Source organism: Lynx canadensis, chromosome E3, assembly GCF_007474595.2.
Source record: "Lynx canadensis isolate LIC74 chromosome E3, mLynCan4.pri.v2, whole genome shotgun sequence".
Taxonomy (NCBI): domain Eukaryota; kingdom Metazoa; phylum Chordata; class Mammalia; order Carnivora; family Felidae; genus Lynx; species Lynx canadensis.
Window position 1 is genome coordinate 3,666,861 of NC_044318.1, and position 16,382 is coordinate 3,683,242.

Consider the following 16,382-nt stretch of genomic DNA (forward strand, 5'->3'; position numbering starts at 1 on the left):
GGAGGCAAGGCTCTTTGGAGAAATAGCCGATTCTTGAGCAGGGTCAGAGGAGATATAAAATGGGCCTGGAATATCCTGTTGTGCTAGAAAAGGGTGCCAGAAACTTTGAAAAACAAAGGATGGGGGGGTGTCAAAAGGACATGGGGCCCAGCCCGAGGGGCGCTCTGCCTGGCAGATTCAGGACAACTGGAGCATCACACATAATAAGGCCAGTGGTGAGATTGCATCCTATGAAATCCAAGAGGACTCCCTGAGTCCAGGCTGGCAACAGATGGACGCAAAAAGTAGTAAGTAAGGAGGGGCTCTTCTTCCCTGCGGTAGGCCAAGGGCCTAATGAGAAGTGTGCAGTCGGTGCCGAGGTAGGAAAACTGACACTTTGCACCACCAGAGCAAAGACCGTTCCAGGCAAGAACCATCAAAGGAGATGAAATCTAGGGCAGTCTGATGAGGAATGGAGTACGTGTGTGGTCTTCAAGTCCCACTTACTAGTCTCGAGGAGACAATAACTACAGACTGGAGAAGTCAACAGCACCGGCCTGGGTACTCAGAATCCCTACCATTGATGGAAGACAAAGGGCGCCGTGTGCCTCTGGATAGGGAACCTGAGAAGGACACATCATTTCTGTGGCCCAAATTTCTGGTCAAACTGGAATATGAACTGTAGATTAGATAAAATATTCCACCTGTGCTAAATTTCCTGAATTTAGGAACCATGGTTATGTAAAAGAACATCTTTGTATTTAGGAAATACACAATTTAGGGGCAAAGGGCATGATGTATCCAACTTACTATCAAATGGTTCCAAAAAAAATAAAACATAAATTTCATAGAAAGATAAAGAAGGAGAGAGAGAATAAAACAAACATAGTAAAATGTTACAAGCTGGTAAGTTGGGCAAAGAGTAGAACGAGAATTCTTTGTATTATCCATGCAACTTTTCTGCAAGTTTCAAATTACTTCAAAATAAAGTAAATTACTGACAGTGGAGGGCAAACACATGGGGATCAGCAAATTCAGAAAAAGGGAGAGACCTCTACCTACAAACCTGCAAACCTTCACTTTCACTGGGAATGGCTGATGCTTACCTGTCTTCTTTGATAACATCAACAAAATGGGCGTCTGTTTTCTCCCGGATGTTCTTGAATCTCAGCGGAAGGAGAGCTGACTGGTCCAAGCTCACTCCTGCCCACCTTCCCTTTTCCTGTAAGATCTCACACAGGGAGGTCTGACTGTTGGTGAGCTTCTCTTCGTGGGGAGGACTCAGAAGTCCATTTTGAGTTTTGGAATTAGGAGCGCCAGGAGCCTGCCTCAAGACAAGGGGAGTGGGAGGCAGACACAGAGGCTGAAGTGCAGGCATGTCACAGTGTTATTCCATCCCGGCCTCCACCACACCAGCCCTGCCGCACGACTGACCAGCACCCTCACACCTCTGTTCTGATCTGACGCTCGACCTCTCCACCCACCCGCTTCTCCCCACCCCCGCTATTTTGTCAAATTGCACCTCCAGGGGTCGAGGCAGCCAGGAAGGTGACATCGTGGGAAGGACCAGTAAGGAGGTGGAGAGAAGGCCAAGGAAGAGTTGAGGCTCTCGGAACTTGCCAACCACCGAATCGGCATTGCAGAGGGCTGTGGGGGAAGCGGCGGGGGCGGGGGGGTGGGGGCCTGGGGCGGTGGATACGGTACGGGGATCGATCAGAGGGAGGGCGGAGGATAACAGACGCAGGCCTCCCGGGAGAGTCAGCCTTTAAAAGCTGTATTCAAAGGGCTCCCGGTTTGGTGCTTGTCCTCCCTTCCACTGCGGTCCTGACTCTGTCTCTGGGTGAGACTTCAGTGGCAGTGTCCTCGCTGCCAGCCCTGACCCCAAGCCTCTCTTCACGACACATCTCTGCTCCTGCAGAGCCCCCTCGTGTCCCTGCATGTGCATGTTCTGCCCCGTGCTCTGGCCCCACAGACCTTCCCTGGCTACAGCAGTCCGCATCTTGAAGCTCTGAGTGCCTGCGAAGGCAGGCATGTGATTACTCCACTTCACAAGGGTGAGTCCTGACTCTCCAACCCGATCTTACTGGTCTAGTCAAAACCCAAAGGACGAGAAGGTATGGAATGGTGTCGCCCACGGGGAATTATTCTCAGAAGTGAGAAGCCGACAAGACAGGAATGTCACCAAGGGTGGATGCACCGGGAGAGGAGCTGACGGAAAGAACAGCCATGAGCTTGTTACCTTGGTGCTGTTTTTATGCTCCTCTTGACAGCCGTTTTGGACCGCTCCTCCTTCTGCACCAGCTTCCGATTTGGGGGCGAACGTGATTCCGCACGAAGGGCAGGTCTACAAGAAAAACACATGCCGTAGGAACACACCCAGAAAGCACAGCCACAACCTGTAATCCAATCAAGTCTATCAGGTGCACTTGGTTGTGGCGCCAAATGGTTTTAACCAAGTGGAAGGCTTACTGAGCCACTTGAGCATGAATTAAAAACAAACTGGCCAAGTGAAAAACGGAAACACGACCGCACAGACTGGTACGTGAACACTCAGGGCAGCGCTATCCATAACAGCCAAAAAGAAACGACTCAAATGTCCATCAATGGACGAAAGGATCAGCAAAGTGTGGAACATCCACAGGATGGAAGAGTATTCAGCCATCAAAAGGAATGAAACCCTGACACGTGCTACAACATGGATGAGCCTTCAAAACACTGATAGGTGACACAGGCCGGACACAAAGGACAACATTATTACATGATTCCATGTATACACAATGTCCAGAGAAGGCAAGTTCACAGAGGTAGTAAGGAGATCAGTGGATGAGGGGATGAAGGAATGGGGAGAGAGCTAAAGGATGTGGAGTTTCTTTCGGGAGGTGATGAAAATGTTCTAAAATGGACTGTGGTGACGGCTGTACAATCCTGCAAGTATACTGAAACCCACCAAATTGTCTACTTTAAAAGGGTACATTTTGTGTGAGTGTAAATTAGATCTCGATAGATCTGTTATTAAGCCAACAAACCGGCCACTAGCCTACACAAGTTTCTCAGGCTGTGTGTGACGGTGAGCTGTTTGTATACAACGGGCTGAAAAGTCAGAGGGACATGTTTACAGACGCAGGAATTCTCCGAAGCTTGAGCAATTAGCTGACCCAGAAAAGACAGGCGGAGGCTCAGCAGGGACAGGCGGAGTAGAAAGGGCAGGCTTTGCCTCTCACAGCCAGGGCGTGGAGCTCCCTGTTCAGACTGCGGACCTCAGTCCTCTCCCCTACACACAGGAGTGGGGATGGCTGCTGCAGACGTGTGGGAAGAACTAAGCGAGGAAGATGGCGACTCGTGGCCTTGCTCCCGGCGCTCAGTGCATGCTGCACCGACGTACTCTTACTATGGACGTGATCCTGCGTGCCGGCAGCCGCCACCAAGACAGCAACTAACGGCTGCGGGTGGAGAAGACGAATGGCAGCAGGACAGATCTAGCGGGACTCTAGAACAATTTCTAGCATACTAAGCACCGTTAAACACTGGAATACATTATAGAAGGCTAGACGTTATTTTAGAAAATTAAAATAAGTATCATTTAGGGGCACCTGGGTGGCTCAGTCGGTTAAGCATCCTACTGAGATCATGATCTCATGGTTCACGTGTTGACAGCACGGAGACTGCTTGTGATTCTCTCTCTCTGCTCGCGCTTTCTCTCTCTCTCTCTCTCTCTCTCTCTCTCTCTCTCTCTCTCAGAATAACTAAACTAAACTAAATAAATAAATAAGTAAGTATCATTTAGGGTCCAAGGGCAAGGATATGACTTACATCACATCTGAAGTTAGATTTCAGGCCTCTACTATATTAAATAAAAGAAATAAAGATTCTAAAGAGTTGTGTCATCTGGGAATCCGATGCAATGTACAAGTATGAACACTCACATTCATTTGCAAAGTGGCGATATATACACCAAAGCAGCAGGCCTCCGACAGGCCCAGCAGGATTCCCGAGGGTGTCCTGTGGTGGGCGAGGGTGGGAGTAAGTGGCTCTGGTAGCGGCAGTGGTGGCTGCTCCTTTAGGGCCACACTGGTTTCGCAAAGGCCAACTGGCAGCCTAGGGGGAGAGGGGGGTACAATCCGGTGCAGGGGACAGTCAGAGAGACTCTAAGCTGGGTCATACCCTGAGGGTCTGGGGCTTTCCCCAACCTCTTGAAGACACAATGAAAGAGTAACAGCTACCTCTCTGGCCACTTTTTAAACTCCAAGGCTAGAGAAGTAGCATAACAATAGTAGTTCTAGCTAGCTTCTAGAAGTTACTATAGTGATTACTGGTGTGTAACACAGTGATCAGAGGCCGTATCATGGACCAAATCCTGGTTCTAACACGTAATAGGTACGAGACTTCCTGGCCTGTTTCCTCCTTTCTGAAACAGGACTGTGTCTCCCGCTACTGACCTCCCAGAATACAGTTGAGCAGGACGAGGGAGCCCCGTCCTGGCCCCGTGGGAGGACTGTGCTCGAGCGAGCGGGAGCGCACATGTGCTCACCACACTGGGCTGTGCCTGCAGCGTCAGTGAGCACTCAGCAAATGCTGGTCCTTAACAGTAAAACCTCGGGTTCTAAAGACAGCACATCTGGTCCTTTAATGTCCTTGTCACAGACAGAGCAGCCAACCTCATTATCTCTTGGCATCGTTTGTTCCTGAGTACTTTTCTCTCCTCAAGCACAGAACATGTACTTTAAAAACAGGCCCTGTGCTTCTCAGACATTGCCCATGGCACCCTGGCGTCACACAGGAAAGATGTTTTAAGCACTCAGAGCCACAAATATGCAACAGTGGCTATCAAACCTACTGGACACCAGAGGGCACACACCCTCTGTGAAGGAGTCCCTGGATACGCTTCGCAGGCACACACCCTCTCTCTGAAGGGTGACTGCGAAGGGGCTGGAAGAAGCCCGTGGAGACCAGGAGTGTCCAGGGGGATTGGCTGATCTCAGGAGCCTGGGACAACTGGGCAACCCAAGTCTACACCTCTGTGACAGAGAGAGGCCACGGGGCCTGTTCCCTCCCGTAATAAAATGTTCTAATACAAAGGTCAGGTCAGGTGGCCGGCCCACAAAAGAACCTCCGGGAGCAAAGGTGCAGACATAATGGTCATCGTGCTCTAGAGACTGTGCTCTGGGAGGTTCGGGGGCTTGTCAGAGTCACACGTCAAGCAGCAGAGAGCAGGCCCTGTGGTCGGGACTCCCAGTGGCCTGAACAGTGCTCACTAGTCCCTCTGCATCCCCCCAGCAGCTTCATGCAGGCAGAGTAGGCCCTAGGAGCGGGCGGCAGAACCAGCAGCCCCAGGAACTTGCAGCGCAGTGCTTTGAAAATGTGGCTCTTTGTCCTTCTATTTCTTCCTCATCTACTTTGCTTTTGGGGGACAATTTTACTGATTAAATCTTTAAAACAAATGAAACAAAAAACCTTAGTGAAGTCTGTGCACTGATGGAGACTTCCTCACAACCCAACACTCCCTTCTGCTGTGTGGTGAGGATCCCCTCTGCGCCAGGGAGCCCCCTGCAGGCCACAGAAGGTGGGCTTGTCTCCCTCTCCACCACCCACAGAATCTTTAACTATTTTCCAGCTTCGTGTTCATCTGGGTGAAAACAGCTCTTAAACTGATCTTTGCGAAGCACACGAGACACCTCTGAGATGTTTCCCCACCCGTTAAACACCCGGCTCTCCTCCTACGGAGAAGTCCTCACTAGGAAGAGCATTTCGGACTTCAGGGAACTCTATGGGGTACCTTACCACCTTGGGAGGCAAGGTGTCCAACAGCCCGATACGACGATACGGGATTGAGAATCCCGATGTGCTGAGGGCACAGCAATGCACAAAACCAGGTCCTTATCCGCACAGTGTCTGGGGTCCCGTGTGCCTGACAATTACTCCTCGTAAAAGACCATGCGGCCGCTCTGGGGACACAAAGCTTCATCAGCAGGGGGAGTCAGACTGCAGGTTCGTGGTCGCTGACCACCATAGAGCCGTTCTCTGGCCTCCGTTCCTAACACGGGGAGGACCCAGGAATGACTCTGGCACTGTGATCTCCTGTGCCTCACTCCCCTGAAGTAACCCAAGCAGATGACCACCTCCTGGTTAAGTGGCACTGCTGGCAACTGGCACCAAGAGAAGCTTTACTAAGACCAGGTAGGGTCCCCAAAACAGAGCTGTAGGGGCGAAGGAGTGTGCTGGCTGCTGCCTCGGAAACCCGAGATCCCTTGGAGAACACCCAAGAACACACTCTACATTTTCCCAGATGATGTCTGCTCCTGCCCCAGCATGGACGTCAGCTTTGGAGCGGAGATTATAACTACCTCTCCAACACACTAGAGCATAAATGCATTTGTTTTAAACCCATTTCAATGTACACATGCTCCATTCTGTTCAGAATACATGTCATAGAGGTAAAAAACAGGTTTTTCTTCAAGGCTCTCTCTCTTCACGAGATACATCACTTCCAAGCCAACAGCTGTCCTTTTTCATAACTGTCAAGGAAGGGAGCAGGGAGACCTCTTTTCTGAGAATCGAAGAGGAAATATCAGAAAGGCCTGGCTTCACCCGTTTGGCCTGCTGAGTGGGACTTCAGTGAGCTGTCCTGGGACCCAGAAAGGCAGCGTGTGCTCCCAAACTTGAAACCCAGGCTGAGCGTGGCAGACAGGAACGTGCAACGGTAACGACAGACAGACTTCCTGAGGCCCACGCAGGGCTCTGCATTCTCTGCCCGTAGTCCTCAGAAGCACCGGGAAGCAGACGCTGTAATCAGCTCCCTTCTACACATGAGGCAGAGAAGAGAAAGGACTTGCCCAGAGTTATGCAGTTAGAAAATGACAGAGGGGAGCTGAAGCCCAGGTGGCAGCACCCTGGACCCTATCCGAGCATGTGGCCTCTCTGAGGGAGCAGGAGTAAGTCACCTGCCTTCTCCTATCCTTGGCGGGCCAGTGCAGCATCGTGGAAGCTAGTGGGTTAGCAGAAGCATGAACACTTCCAAGTAGATGATTTCTGCAAACAAAATACTAGAGGAAAATAGAAGCAGAAATTGTTACAGAAGAAGTAAGGCAACTTAGAAGCTTTAAGAACAGAAAATGCACAGTCTGAGAGTACGGGAGGCAAAACAACAACAAAATAAAACAAAAACCTGTAAAAATCAGACGTAAGATCTCAAAGTCGTAGAGCACAGAGTCATAGAACCCTGCTCAGATTCCTGGGCCCTAAACGACCACTGGGTTTATTAAGGGAGGCTAATAAGGCAAGCAGATCATTACTGTGCTGTGGAAATATTCCATCAGGAAGTCAAAAGAAGAAAATGTGTGGTTATTTGGGGAAATTTCATTTACGTGCAGTACTTTACTGCCTGATAATACCAGTTAAATGACGCTGGACACATCTTCCAGTTCAATTCACATGTGATATATCACAGAAATACAGTCAACACGGTATATTTATATTACATAGTATGATTAGAATAGCACAACTACAGTAAAAAGTTAGTACACATACATTAGACGTTTACATCATGAGACAACAGACTTACGCAGAGTGGTAAAGAGTCCAGAGAGCTGCAGGCCACGTGTCGTCCCCAACCGTCCCCACCACGTGTCAGTCCCCGCTTCCGCAGACGTCTGCACCTCACAGCAACCACAGCGCGCTCATCAAGACTAAGTAATTAACACTGCACAGAACTACTAAACTGCGCTACAGGCTCAGATTTCCCAGCTTTCCCCTGAGTGTCCGGTTTCTGTTCCGGGATCCCACGCTGCATTTAGCATCTCCTTGTCTCCTCCAGCCAGTGGCAGGTCCTCTGTCTTTCGTCTTTGGTGACTTGTCACTCCTTCGGTGTCATGGTCAGGTGTCATGTGTTCTGTAGACCGGCCTCAAATCTGCACTTGTCCAGTGTGATCTCACAAGTCGGCCAAGGTTTAGGAGTTGGGAGAAGAACCCCACAGAGGTGACGTGCCCTTGTCAATACATCACACGGCAGGGTACGGGGGCATGCACGTGACACTGAGAGCCTTATTAACAGACATGCCAGCCTTCATCACCCAGTGAGGCAGGGCCCACCAGGTTTTCCACCGTGGAGTTACTATTCTTCTCTTTGCAATCAATAAATATCGGGGGGTGGGGGTGGTTGGAGGCTGTGCAAATATCCTGCTTCTCCTTAAACTTCTACCTACTAATTTAGAACTCACTGAGGGACCCTGCCTGCAGAAAATACCATGGTGGTGTCCCAGTGATGGCTCTCTCCCTCCCTCAGCTGGAACTCTTCTGTGAGGGTAACTGCCGACCTCCATGGGACAGGCTTCCTCTGACAGAAGGAAAAACACGGGACTGGAATTGGAGATACAACCTGTTGTCTTTTTTTTTTTTTTTTAAACTTACTTCATATTCACATCTTGGAATCAGACTATTTATTCTGTAAGAATTTTATTAACATAGAGTTTATGTACCATGCAATTTACCCATCTAAAGTGTATATAATTCAGTGAATTTTAGTATATTCACAGAATTGTGCAACCATCACCACTACCAATTAAACCACCAGTTATAATAAATATGTAGTGTCTAAACTACAGACAGATACTACCTTTCCCGTTTCTGTAATGAACTAGAAGGATGACCGCTTCCTCAGACTGAGCCCACGGAGCCTCCTTGTAATAATTTTGAGTAAAAATAACAAGGACATAAAAGAGTGACCATTTATTTAGAGTCATGAAAAAAGTCTCAGTGACGCCACAGAAGGATGGTCCCCGGAGCTAGTGACCTCAAAGGGAAAGTATTGCCCTTTTGATAACAGGACAGATCCTCCATGAATTGCCCCCATGTAGGCAAATCCACACCGTTAGCCTCATTACTGACTGTAAACATGTAGAAACTCCCTGTGTGTGTGCAGCCCCAGGGTTCTGAATAATAGATTAAGGTTAAATTCACAGAGACTGGGCAAGCAGGTGTCTTGCCAATGAGGTCCTTCACAGATGAACCAAGATGCTCTCACAGCTCACACACGCAGTTCACTGGTTAAGACTGATGTGATAAAAAACCATCCACATTTCAGTTTTCGTTTTTTTGCTCTTCGCAGAGACGTCAGACCAGCTATGTTTACTGGCATGTGTAGTCTCAATCCGTCCATCATCCACAGCATTCATGGAGAAGGAGCAGTAGACATCTACTGCAGAGCTCAGGTCACACTGCACAGGCCCAGGTGCTCCTGCTCCAATATCACATTTATGACATGGTCACGTCCCCTACAGCAAAATCTGAAGAACCTCCCTGGAGTCGGAACACACAGAGAAGGCAAGACCTTCCTGAGAGAGTCAGTGACTCCTTGTGGGCAAATCAAAGCAGAGATCTGCCTCCTCTTGTCCTTCTTGACCCCCCCCCCCCCACCGTGGTCAGCGTCCACTTCTCCACATGGAGTGAACAAACACATGTCCGGTAGTAAGTGAGCCTCCAAACCTAGCATTCATGGGCATGACTTCGGCTACTCTTCACGGCAGCCCTGGGAGCTCGCCATCCACTATTGCACTGTGGACAGAGAAACTGAGTGACAAGGCTTTGGGAGGGCTCTATGATTTTAAGTTCTGGCTCTTTCCGTGGTACTAAAGCTCCCTTCCATGACACTGACATTTAGAGTCCTTGTCTCCTTCCCTGGCTCCCCTCTTGATTCCTCCTTCCTCTACTCCAAACCTTAGAGCTTTCTTTGCAAGCTCAGGCTCAGACAGCTGGGCGCTGTGGTGTTGGTCGAACCCGTCCCGCAACAGGCTATGGCAGGGCCTTCCTGATGAGAAACCCTCACTGCCCCACTCAAGAAGCCAAGACTTGGGCGTGGGAAGCACTCCCTCTGATCTATGACATCAGGGCCAAACCCTTTATCCTTTGACATCACTACTTTTTCTTGGTAGGTCATCACAGACGAATTTATGAAACATTATGTAAAACTACCCCAGCTTTGAACTGGGAGACTACCTGCATGGGACACGCGTCGAGGGGGTAGACAAGAGTACTGTGTTGACATTACCTGCTCCTATTCAGTCCTGCTCAGGCTTCTGAGTGCGGTCGTACTTGTGGCCTAACTCTGCAGAGCTACAGCTCTCTGTGTCTCATTCAAGAATTAAAAACCTGGGGCGCCTGGATGGCTGTCATTTAAGCGACCGACTTCTTGATTTCAGCTCAGGTCATGATCTCACAGTTTATGAATTTGAGCCCCGCGTCAGGCTCTGTGCTGACAGCAAGGAGCCTGTTTAGAATTCTCTCTCTCCCTCCCTTCTGCCCCCCTCTGCCACTTCGCTGCTCATGTGCTCTCTCTCAAATAAATAAACTTTAAAAAAGAATTAAAAACATAAGCCAAAAAAAATTATAATTATCTACCACATGCCAGAGTGCACACTTGGGAAAAGCATACGTTATTTAACACTTGGGGCCCTCCCGCATTCAAAGAGCTCACAGGAAGCTGCCCAAGAAACAAGCAAACGGGTAGGTTACAGCTGAATTGACCATGGATTTGGAGATGGGGAGACAGCACAGTTAGCCAGAGGGGTCACACACAGGAAGCTGCAGTTCCGCCGCATGGGGCGAGGAAGAGAAGCCCAGAGGGAAGGGACGTGAGGAGCACCACGGGTGACAGGAGCGACGGGAGGACCAAGACACGCATGCTCTCACTTGAGGAATATTCACTCAACATCTTTCCCCAGCTTCTTGGTTCCTGCGAGAAACTCCTTCCACTAGACAGTCATTCCTCCGAAAGGTGCTGCTTGAAAAAAGAAGTCTGTGGTCACCAAGGCCTGAGAGCACGGCCTCCGCATCCCTCTGGAGGCCCCAACGTGGCTGTCAGCACGCTAGAGGCTCTGAGCAGCCCTGGAGAAGAGAGACCCTTTCTCTTGCACGCAGCCCAGACTGCGCAGGTTTACGTGACCACACAACACTTGTCCGTACTTGATGCCTATTTCCGGCCTGAGAAACCACTGCTCAAGGGAAGGTACTTTCTTTTTTTTTTTTTTTTTAATTTTTTTTTCAACGTTTTTTATTTATTTTTGGGACAGAGAGAGACAGAGCATGAATGGGGGAGGGGCAGAGAGAGAGGGAGACACAGAATCGGAAACAGGCTCCAGGCTCTGAGCCATCAGCCCAGAGCCCGACGCGGGGCTCGAACTCACGGACCGCGAGATCGTGACCTGGCTGAAGTCGGACGCTTAACCGACTGCGCCACCCAGGCGCCCCAAGGGAAGGTACTTTCAAAAGACACAGTGCCTGGCACAGGCCCCTCCAACGAGCCGGGGCTTCCCACAGTGGGTGGGGAGATGCGAGGATGGTCACACAAACCTACATGAGAGCTGCGCTCACTGGAGGAGGCAGCAGCAGCCACGAAGGGAAGAAGTGCGTTCCCAGGGAGAGTCAACGGACCCTGACGAAGGAGAAGGAGGAAGCAGTCAGTGCTTCCAGCTAACTAGAAAAACTGACCGGAGTACAGACCACATAAGGCAACAAACCAATGGCTCGTGTGAGGTGCTGACAGGTGTTTGGGTTAAACCCGCCCTAAGAACCTATGAGCGGGCAGCCAGTATTTTTTCTGTTGTGCAAAAACTTACTCGAAGGAAGGCCTTACACGTACATTAGAGTGCATATAACCCTTCAAGCAGACCTCAGTTTTCTGTCCTTCCAGCTCAGGACAATAGCTCTAAGGACTCCCTAAGTCACCCAGTGCTTCCTATTTGCAAGGCTTTCACAGAGGCCTGCTCTCACCTGATCCCGCAGAAACCGAAGCAGAGGGGCGAGCCTGTGCCCCGCTGCCCTAGATCAGCAAGGCCTGGAGTGGAGACCGCGCCGTCCACCTACCTCTCCACTCCAAGCGCGGGGCGGCCCTAGACTCAGATGCCATTACCCTCCCTGCACCATCAAAATGTCCCGAAGTTACACTTCAAGATCTTCCCTCCTGAAAAGGGCACAAAGATCTCCCACCACCCCAAATTCCTTTTGTCAGACACAGTTAACTTAATAGATCACAAGATTTTCAGAAAACTTTCAATGATTATTTGGAAAATTTATACACAGCAACAGAATACGCTAAATAGTTTTTGTCCAGATTTTAAAAATAAAGACATTTATATCTATAACTATAGCTATATACATATAACTAGAACAAGAAATGTTCTTTTGGGATAAGAGAAAACCTTTTTAGGGTAATTTAGCAGTGAATCGCTGTCACTAAAATCGGAAGGTATGTGCTACGGATAGAAACACACATACACGTAATCTAACATATCAGGCAAACACAACAAATCATTCATTTTTGGATTTGAGCTCTATTTTTCTATTTAAATGCAGTTCAGTCTGAAGCCTGGAGGAAATAATTTCTCTCCAAATAATGAAACTGTACTTGGAAAACGGTGTTTTTAACGTCTCACCCCCTGACAATTCTCCCCTGCTTGTGTGCAGGGACAGCCGGTGAGCCCGGAGCTCCGCGTTCTGACCGCTGCAAGTCACTGCCCCACGCGAAGAGGCTGTCTTCAAAGTGTGCAGGCATTAAGGAAGTATCAGATACCTTAGCTGTCATGCACGTGCCAGAGCATATGGGGAAGAGGCGGTCTAGCACCCTACCCCGTGGGTCCTCAACCAGAGGGGGTTTCACCCTCCTTCACCCCTCAGGAGTCTCAGGGGTTACTGGGCACTGTCTGACATTCTTGGTCACCATAATGGGGGGAGGGGGCGCTCCTGGCACGTGATAGTGAAGGCCACGGATGGTGCTCAATGTCCCACTGGGCACAGGATGGCCCCCACCACGAAGAGTTACCTGGCCCGAAACGTTCCTAGTGCTGAGGGTGGCAAATCCCGCACTAACTTAACGAAGCGCACGATAAAAATGATACCAGAGTGCTGTTAATAAAACTGAGCACAATTACACAAAATAACTGGACGGCAGGGACTATGGATTCTGGCAGAGGGAAAGGACCTGGACGCCCACATTGTGTTCCCCTCTGAGCTACTCTCAAAGCGCTGAGTGAATGTGGACAAGCAGGGACACACTGGATTAAAGTCATAACACCAGGCCATCGTCCTGACCTGTTTGAGGACACAACAACACAGTGAAGTGGAACTGTCAGCAGTGCCTCTCTCTCTCTCTCCCCTTCATTTTTTTTTTTTTATTAAATGGAAACCTCAAATATTTCAACCGTAAAAATAAACCACAGATACCAGTAGGGAAAATGAAATCAAATGTGGAAGCCGAGGAGCAGCTCATAAACTGGAGTGGTTTCAAATGCCCACGGTCCGTCTGCCATGTTAATCCCGTGGTAGTTTATTATAACAGAAATGGGCACTTCTAGACAGTCACCAGGAGGTCTCTGTTCCAACAATGAAATATTATAACATTCCTGGCAAGAATGCACTCTTAAAGTGAGCTACGCCACAAGATTCATCCACACCAACAAAGTTAAAATAATCATAAGACATTGGATTTCAAGAGACGTTAGGAGCACTTGAGAAAATGGTGTCTGCAGTAGGATACGAACTAGCTCTACAAGCAAGATGCGAGAAGAATCCCCTTTACTGTCGTTTATCATTAGCTTTCAAAAATCCCAAAAGACAGCGTAGGTCTCAGAAAAAGAAAATAACAACTCGAGTAAGAAGCAAATTGATGCAGCGTAGAAAGAAAATGGAGGTGCATATATGTCAAAAAAGCAAAGGTATTAAAAAAGGCAAAATGCTGGTGACTTCAGACTAAATTTAAAAACTGCAAAAACCAAATTGCAGGGCGTTCCAAGTCGTCTGCCACAGACCCAAAGGCCGCTTATCATTTCACATGTGCTACTGCAGAATTAATACAAAGTTTAAGAAGTAGGAAAAAAAAAAAAACTAACCTTAAGGTTATCAAAGGTTTTGACAGTCTGCGCCAAGTCACTGACACTCCCTGGCGATGCTGTCCCCTGTCCCCTAGGGCCTGAGGACACCCGTGAGCCGTCAATGACCTCATAGCCAGAAAGCAAGGCCTCTGAACAGCTGCAACGAGACTCCTTCGCTCTCTGACCCGCTATCAGGTATGTCTTCAAACCTATGGATAAAAATTACAATCAGCACAGATGGAAACCACCGTTGGTTGAAATGCAGCTCGATCTTGCTCTCTATGCAGGACATGCTCCTGAAAAGTGGAGAGTAAAGTGAAAATATGAATGTCATATTTTACTACTGATTTCCGTGATCTTTTCAGAGACGTGCTGACTCGGGGAGAATGTTTGCCTCCAAAACACACCATTTTCTTATATCATGTTTTCTTTGAATTTTGGCTGCACATTTTCCCTTGAGGGCTGAAATGAGCATTAAAAACTTCCTCCATGAAAGGGTCACATGACTGCTCTGTGACAGCAACCGAGCGGAATGACAGTCCACCCTAGACACTTGTTCGGTCAGTCTCTATGTAAGGGTGATCTAGAATACGAACCACTTTACCATGTCAGGATTGCACAACTGCCACGAAAAACGAGACCATAATGTGCACCAACAGGGGTAACTAAAACCTCCCTTGATTCAGATTATTAAGTATGGGTCTTCTGGTGGATCTAGAACATGGATTCTGTCAACCTGTACTCTGTAAGAATTTAATTCTCTCACAAAACCCTCATTAAAAAAAAAAAGTTAGTTAAATGGACAATTAACTGACATCTTTACAATTCTCATTACAGGCTGAAATAACAGAAACATACGCCACACCATGAAGTAGCTCTAATGGGCAGGTAGCTCCCGGCTGTGGGTATTCAGAAGAACTATCTGCTGAGAAAATACTAAGGAGCAGCTTTTTCAGACAGAACTCAAGCCATTTCTGAAAATGAAGCAAACCTTATTTAAATGAATCCATTGTTAGTCCTTACTGAAATTTGACAAGACTGCAAATTTGTTAAGGGGAGTGGGAATGTATGTAATTTGTTTAAAAAACATTTATCGTAGGACTAGGGTATGTTGTTCCTAGAGAATAAAATCAAGAACACAATAGGTCCCCGTCCTGGAGAGTTATAAGCTCCAGCAGAAGGTGGTAATGGAAAAGCATCACACAAAGATTTGATCAAGAGATGAGGTATCTACACTCCTAAACCCATACAGGTACTTATATTCAGTACATTTTAATAAATGCTTTAAAATTAATTACCTAATTACTTAAAGAAAGTGGGGGCAACATCTGGCTGGCTTAGTCTGTAGAGCATGTGACTCTTGATCTCGGGGTTGTGAGTTCAAGCGCCGCAATGAGGGTAGAGATTACTTTAAAAAAGTTAGCTGGGCGGTGCCTGGGTAGCTCAGTTAAGCGTCTGACTTTGGCTCACACGTCAGTGTGAGTCCTGCGTCGGGCTCTGTGCTGCCAGCTCAGAGCCTGGAGCCTGCTTTGGATTCTGTGTCTCCCTTTCACTCTGCCCCTCCCCGCTCATGCTCTGTCTGTCTCTCTCTCAAAAATAAATAAACATTAAAAAAATAAAAATAAAAATAAAAATAATTAGTTGGGGCACCTGGGTGGCTCAGGTGGTTGAGCATCTGACTCTTGATTTTGGCTCACGTCCTGATCCCAGAGTTGTGGAATCGAGCCCTGCCCTGGGCTCCCGACCAAACATGGGGCCTGCTTGAGATTCTCTCCCTCTGCCCCTCTCCCTGGCTTGCACTCTCTCTTACTCTCTAAAATAAATAAGAAAGTAAGGAAGTACGTAAATAAATAAATAAAATACTTTTAAAAAATTAAACAACCTAAAGATCCTGAATCAATTGTCTTTCTTCATTTTATGGTTAGGACACCATTTCATCATTCAGTCAGTTGTCATCTACCTATCTCCTCATAAAAATACTACGTGGTGTTTTCAAGTCACCTGTTCTGAGACTGAGAATTTGACAGGAGCCCTGGAAACACCCAGAGAAATCCCAGTGCACATCCAGGTCACAGGTGGAAATCCAAAGACTGAGATAAGTAACTTCAGCTGCTGACCCCAAAGGAGACCCTAAAATGCTCACTTTTAACTAAGGTCCTAAACTTCTGGATGTTTTTTTTTCTTCAACAAAAGCACACAATGTCCAGGATCAATCACATTCATAACGAAATATGTGTATAACCTTTAAATGGAAGCATGAACTTAAGAAGAAAAGAAAGAAAGAAAAAGAAAAAGAAAGAGAAAGAAATGGAAGCATCAACTGGAATTTGACAGAGGAGTAAAAGTACATTTGTATGAATTCCTCCAACTGCATCACAGATGACACCGAGCTCACTTGTCATTTTGCCTTGGGAGGGTCAAAAAATGAAATCTCTGGGGTGTCTGGGTGGCTCCGATGGTGAAGCATCACTCTTCATTTTGACCCAGGTTGTGATCTCACGGTTCATGGGATGAAGCCCCATGTCTGGCTCGGCTCCTCACTGACAG

The 16,382-nt window shown here is 48.0% G+C and overlaps 1 protein-coding gene across 1 annotated transcript in view; it reads right to left on the minus strand.

Moving 5' to 3' along the window:
- ADCY9 (adenylate cyclase 9) overlaps nt 1-16,382 on the minus strand; it is a 122,773-nt gene that overhangs the window by 23,342 nt on the left and 83,049 nt on the right. The window contains exons 2-4 of the mRNA XM_032591551.1: nt 13,854-14,044; nt 2,219-2,323; nt 1,086-1,303 (exon numbers count right to left, since the gene is read on the minus strand). Of these exons, the coding sequence (XP_032447442.1) occupies nt 1,086-1,303; nt 2,219-2,323; nt 13,854-14,044 (514 nt within the window). The remainder of the gene's footprint in view (nt 1-1,085; nt 1,304-2,218; nt 2,324-13,853; nt 14,045-16,382) is intronic.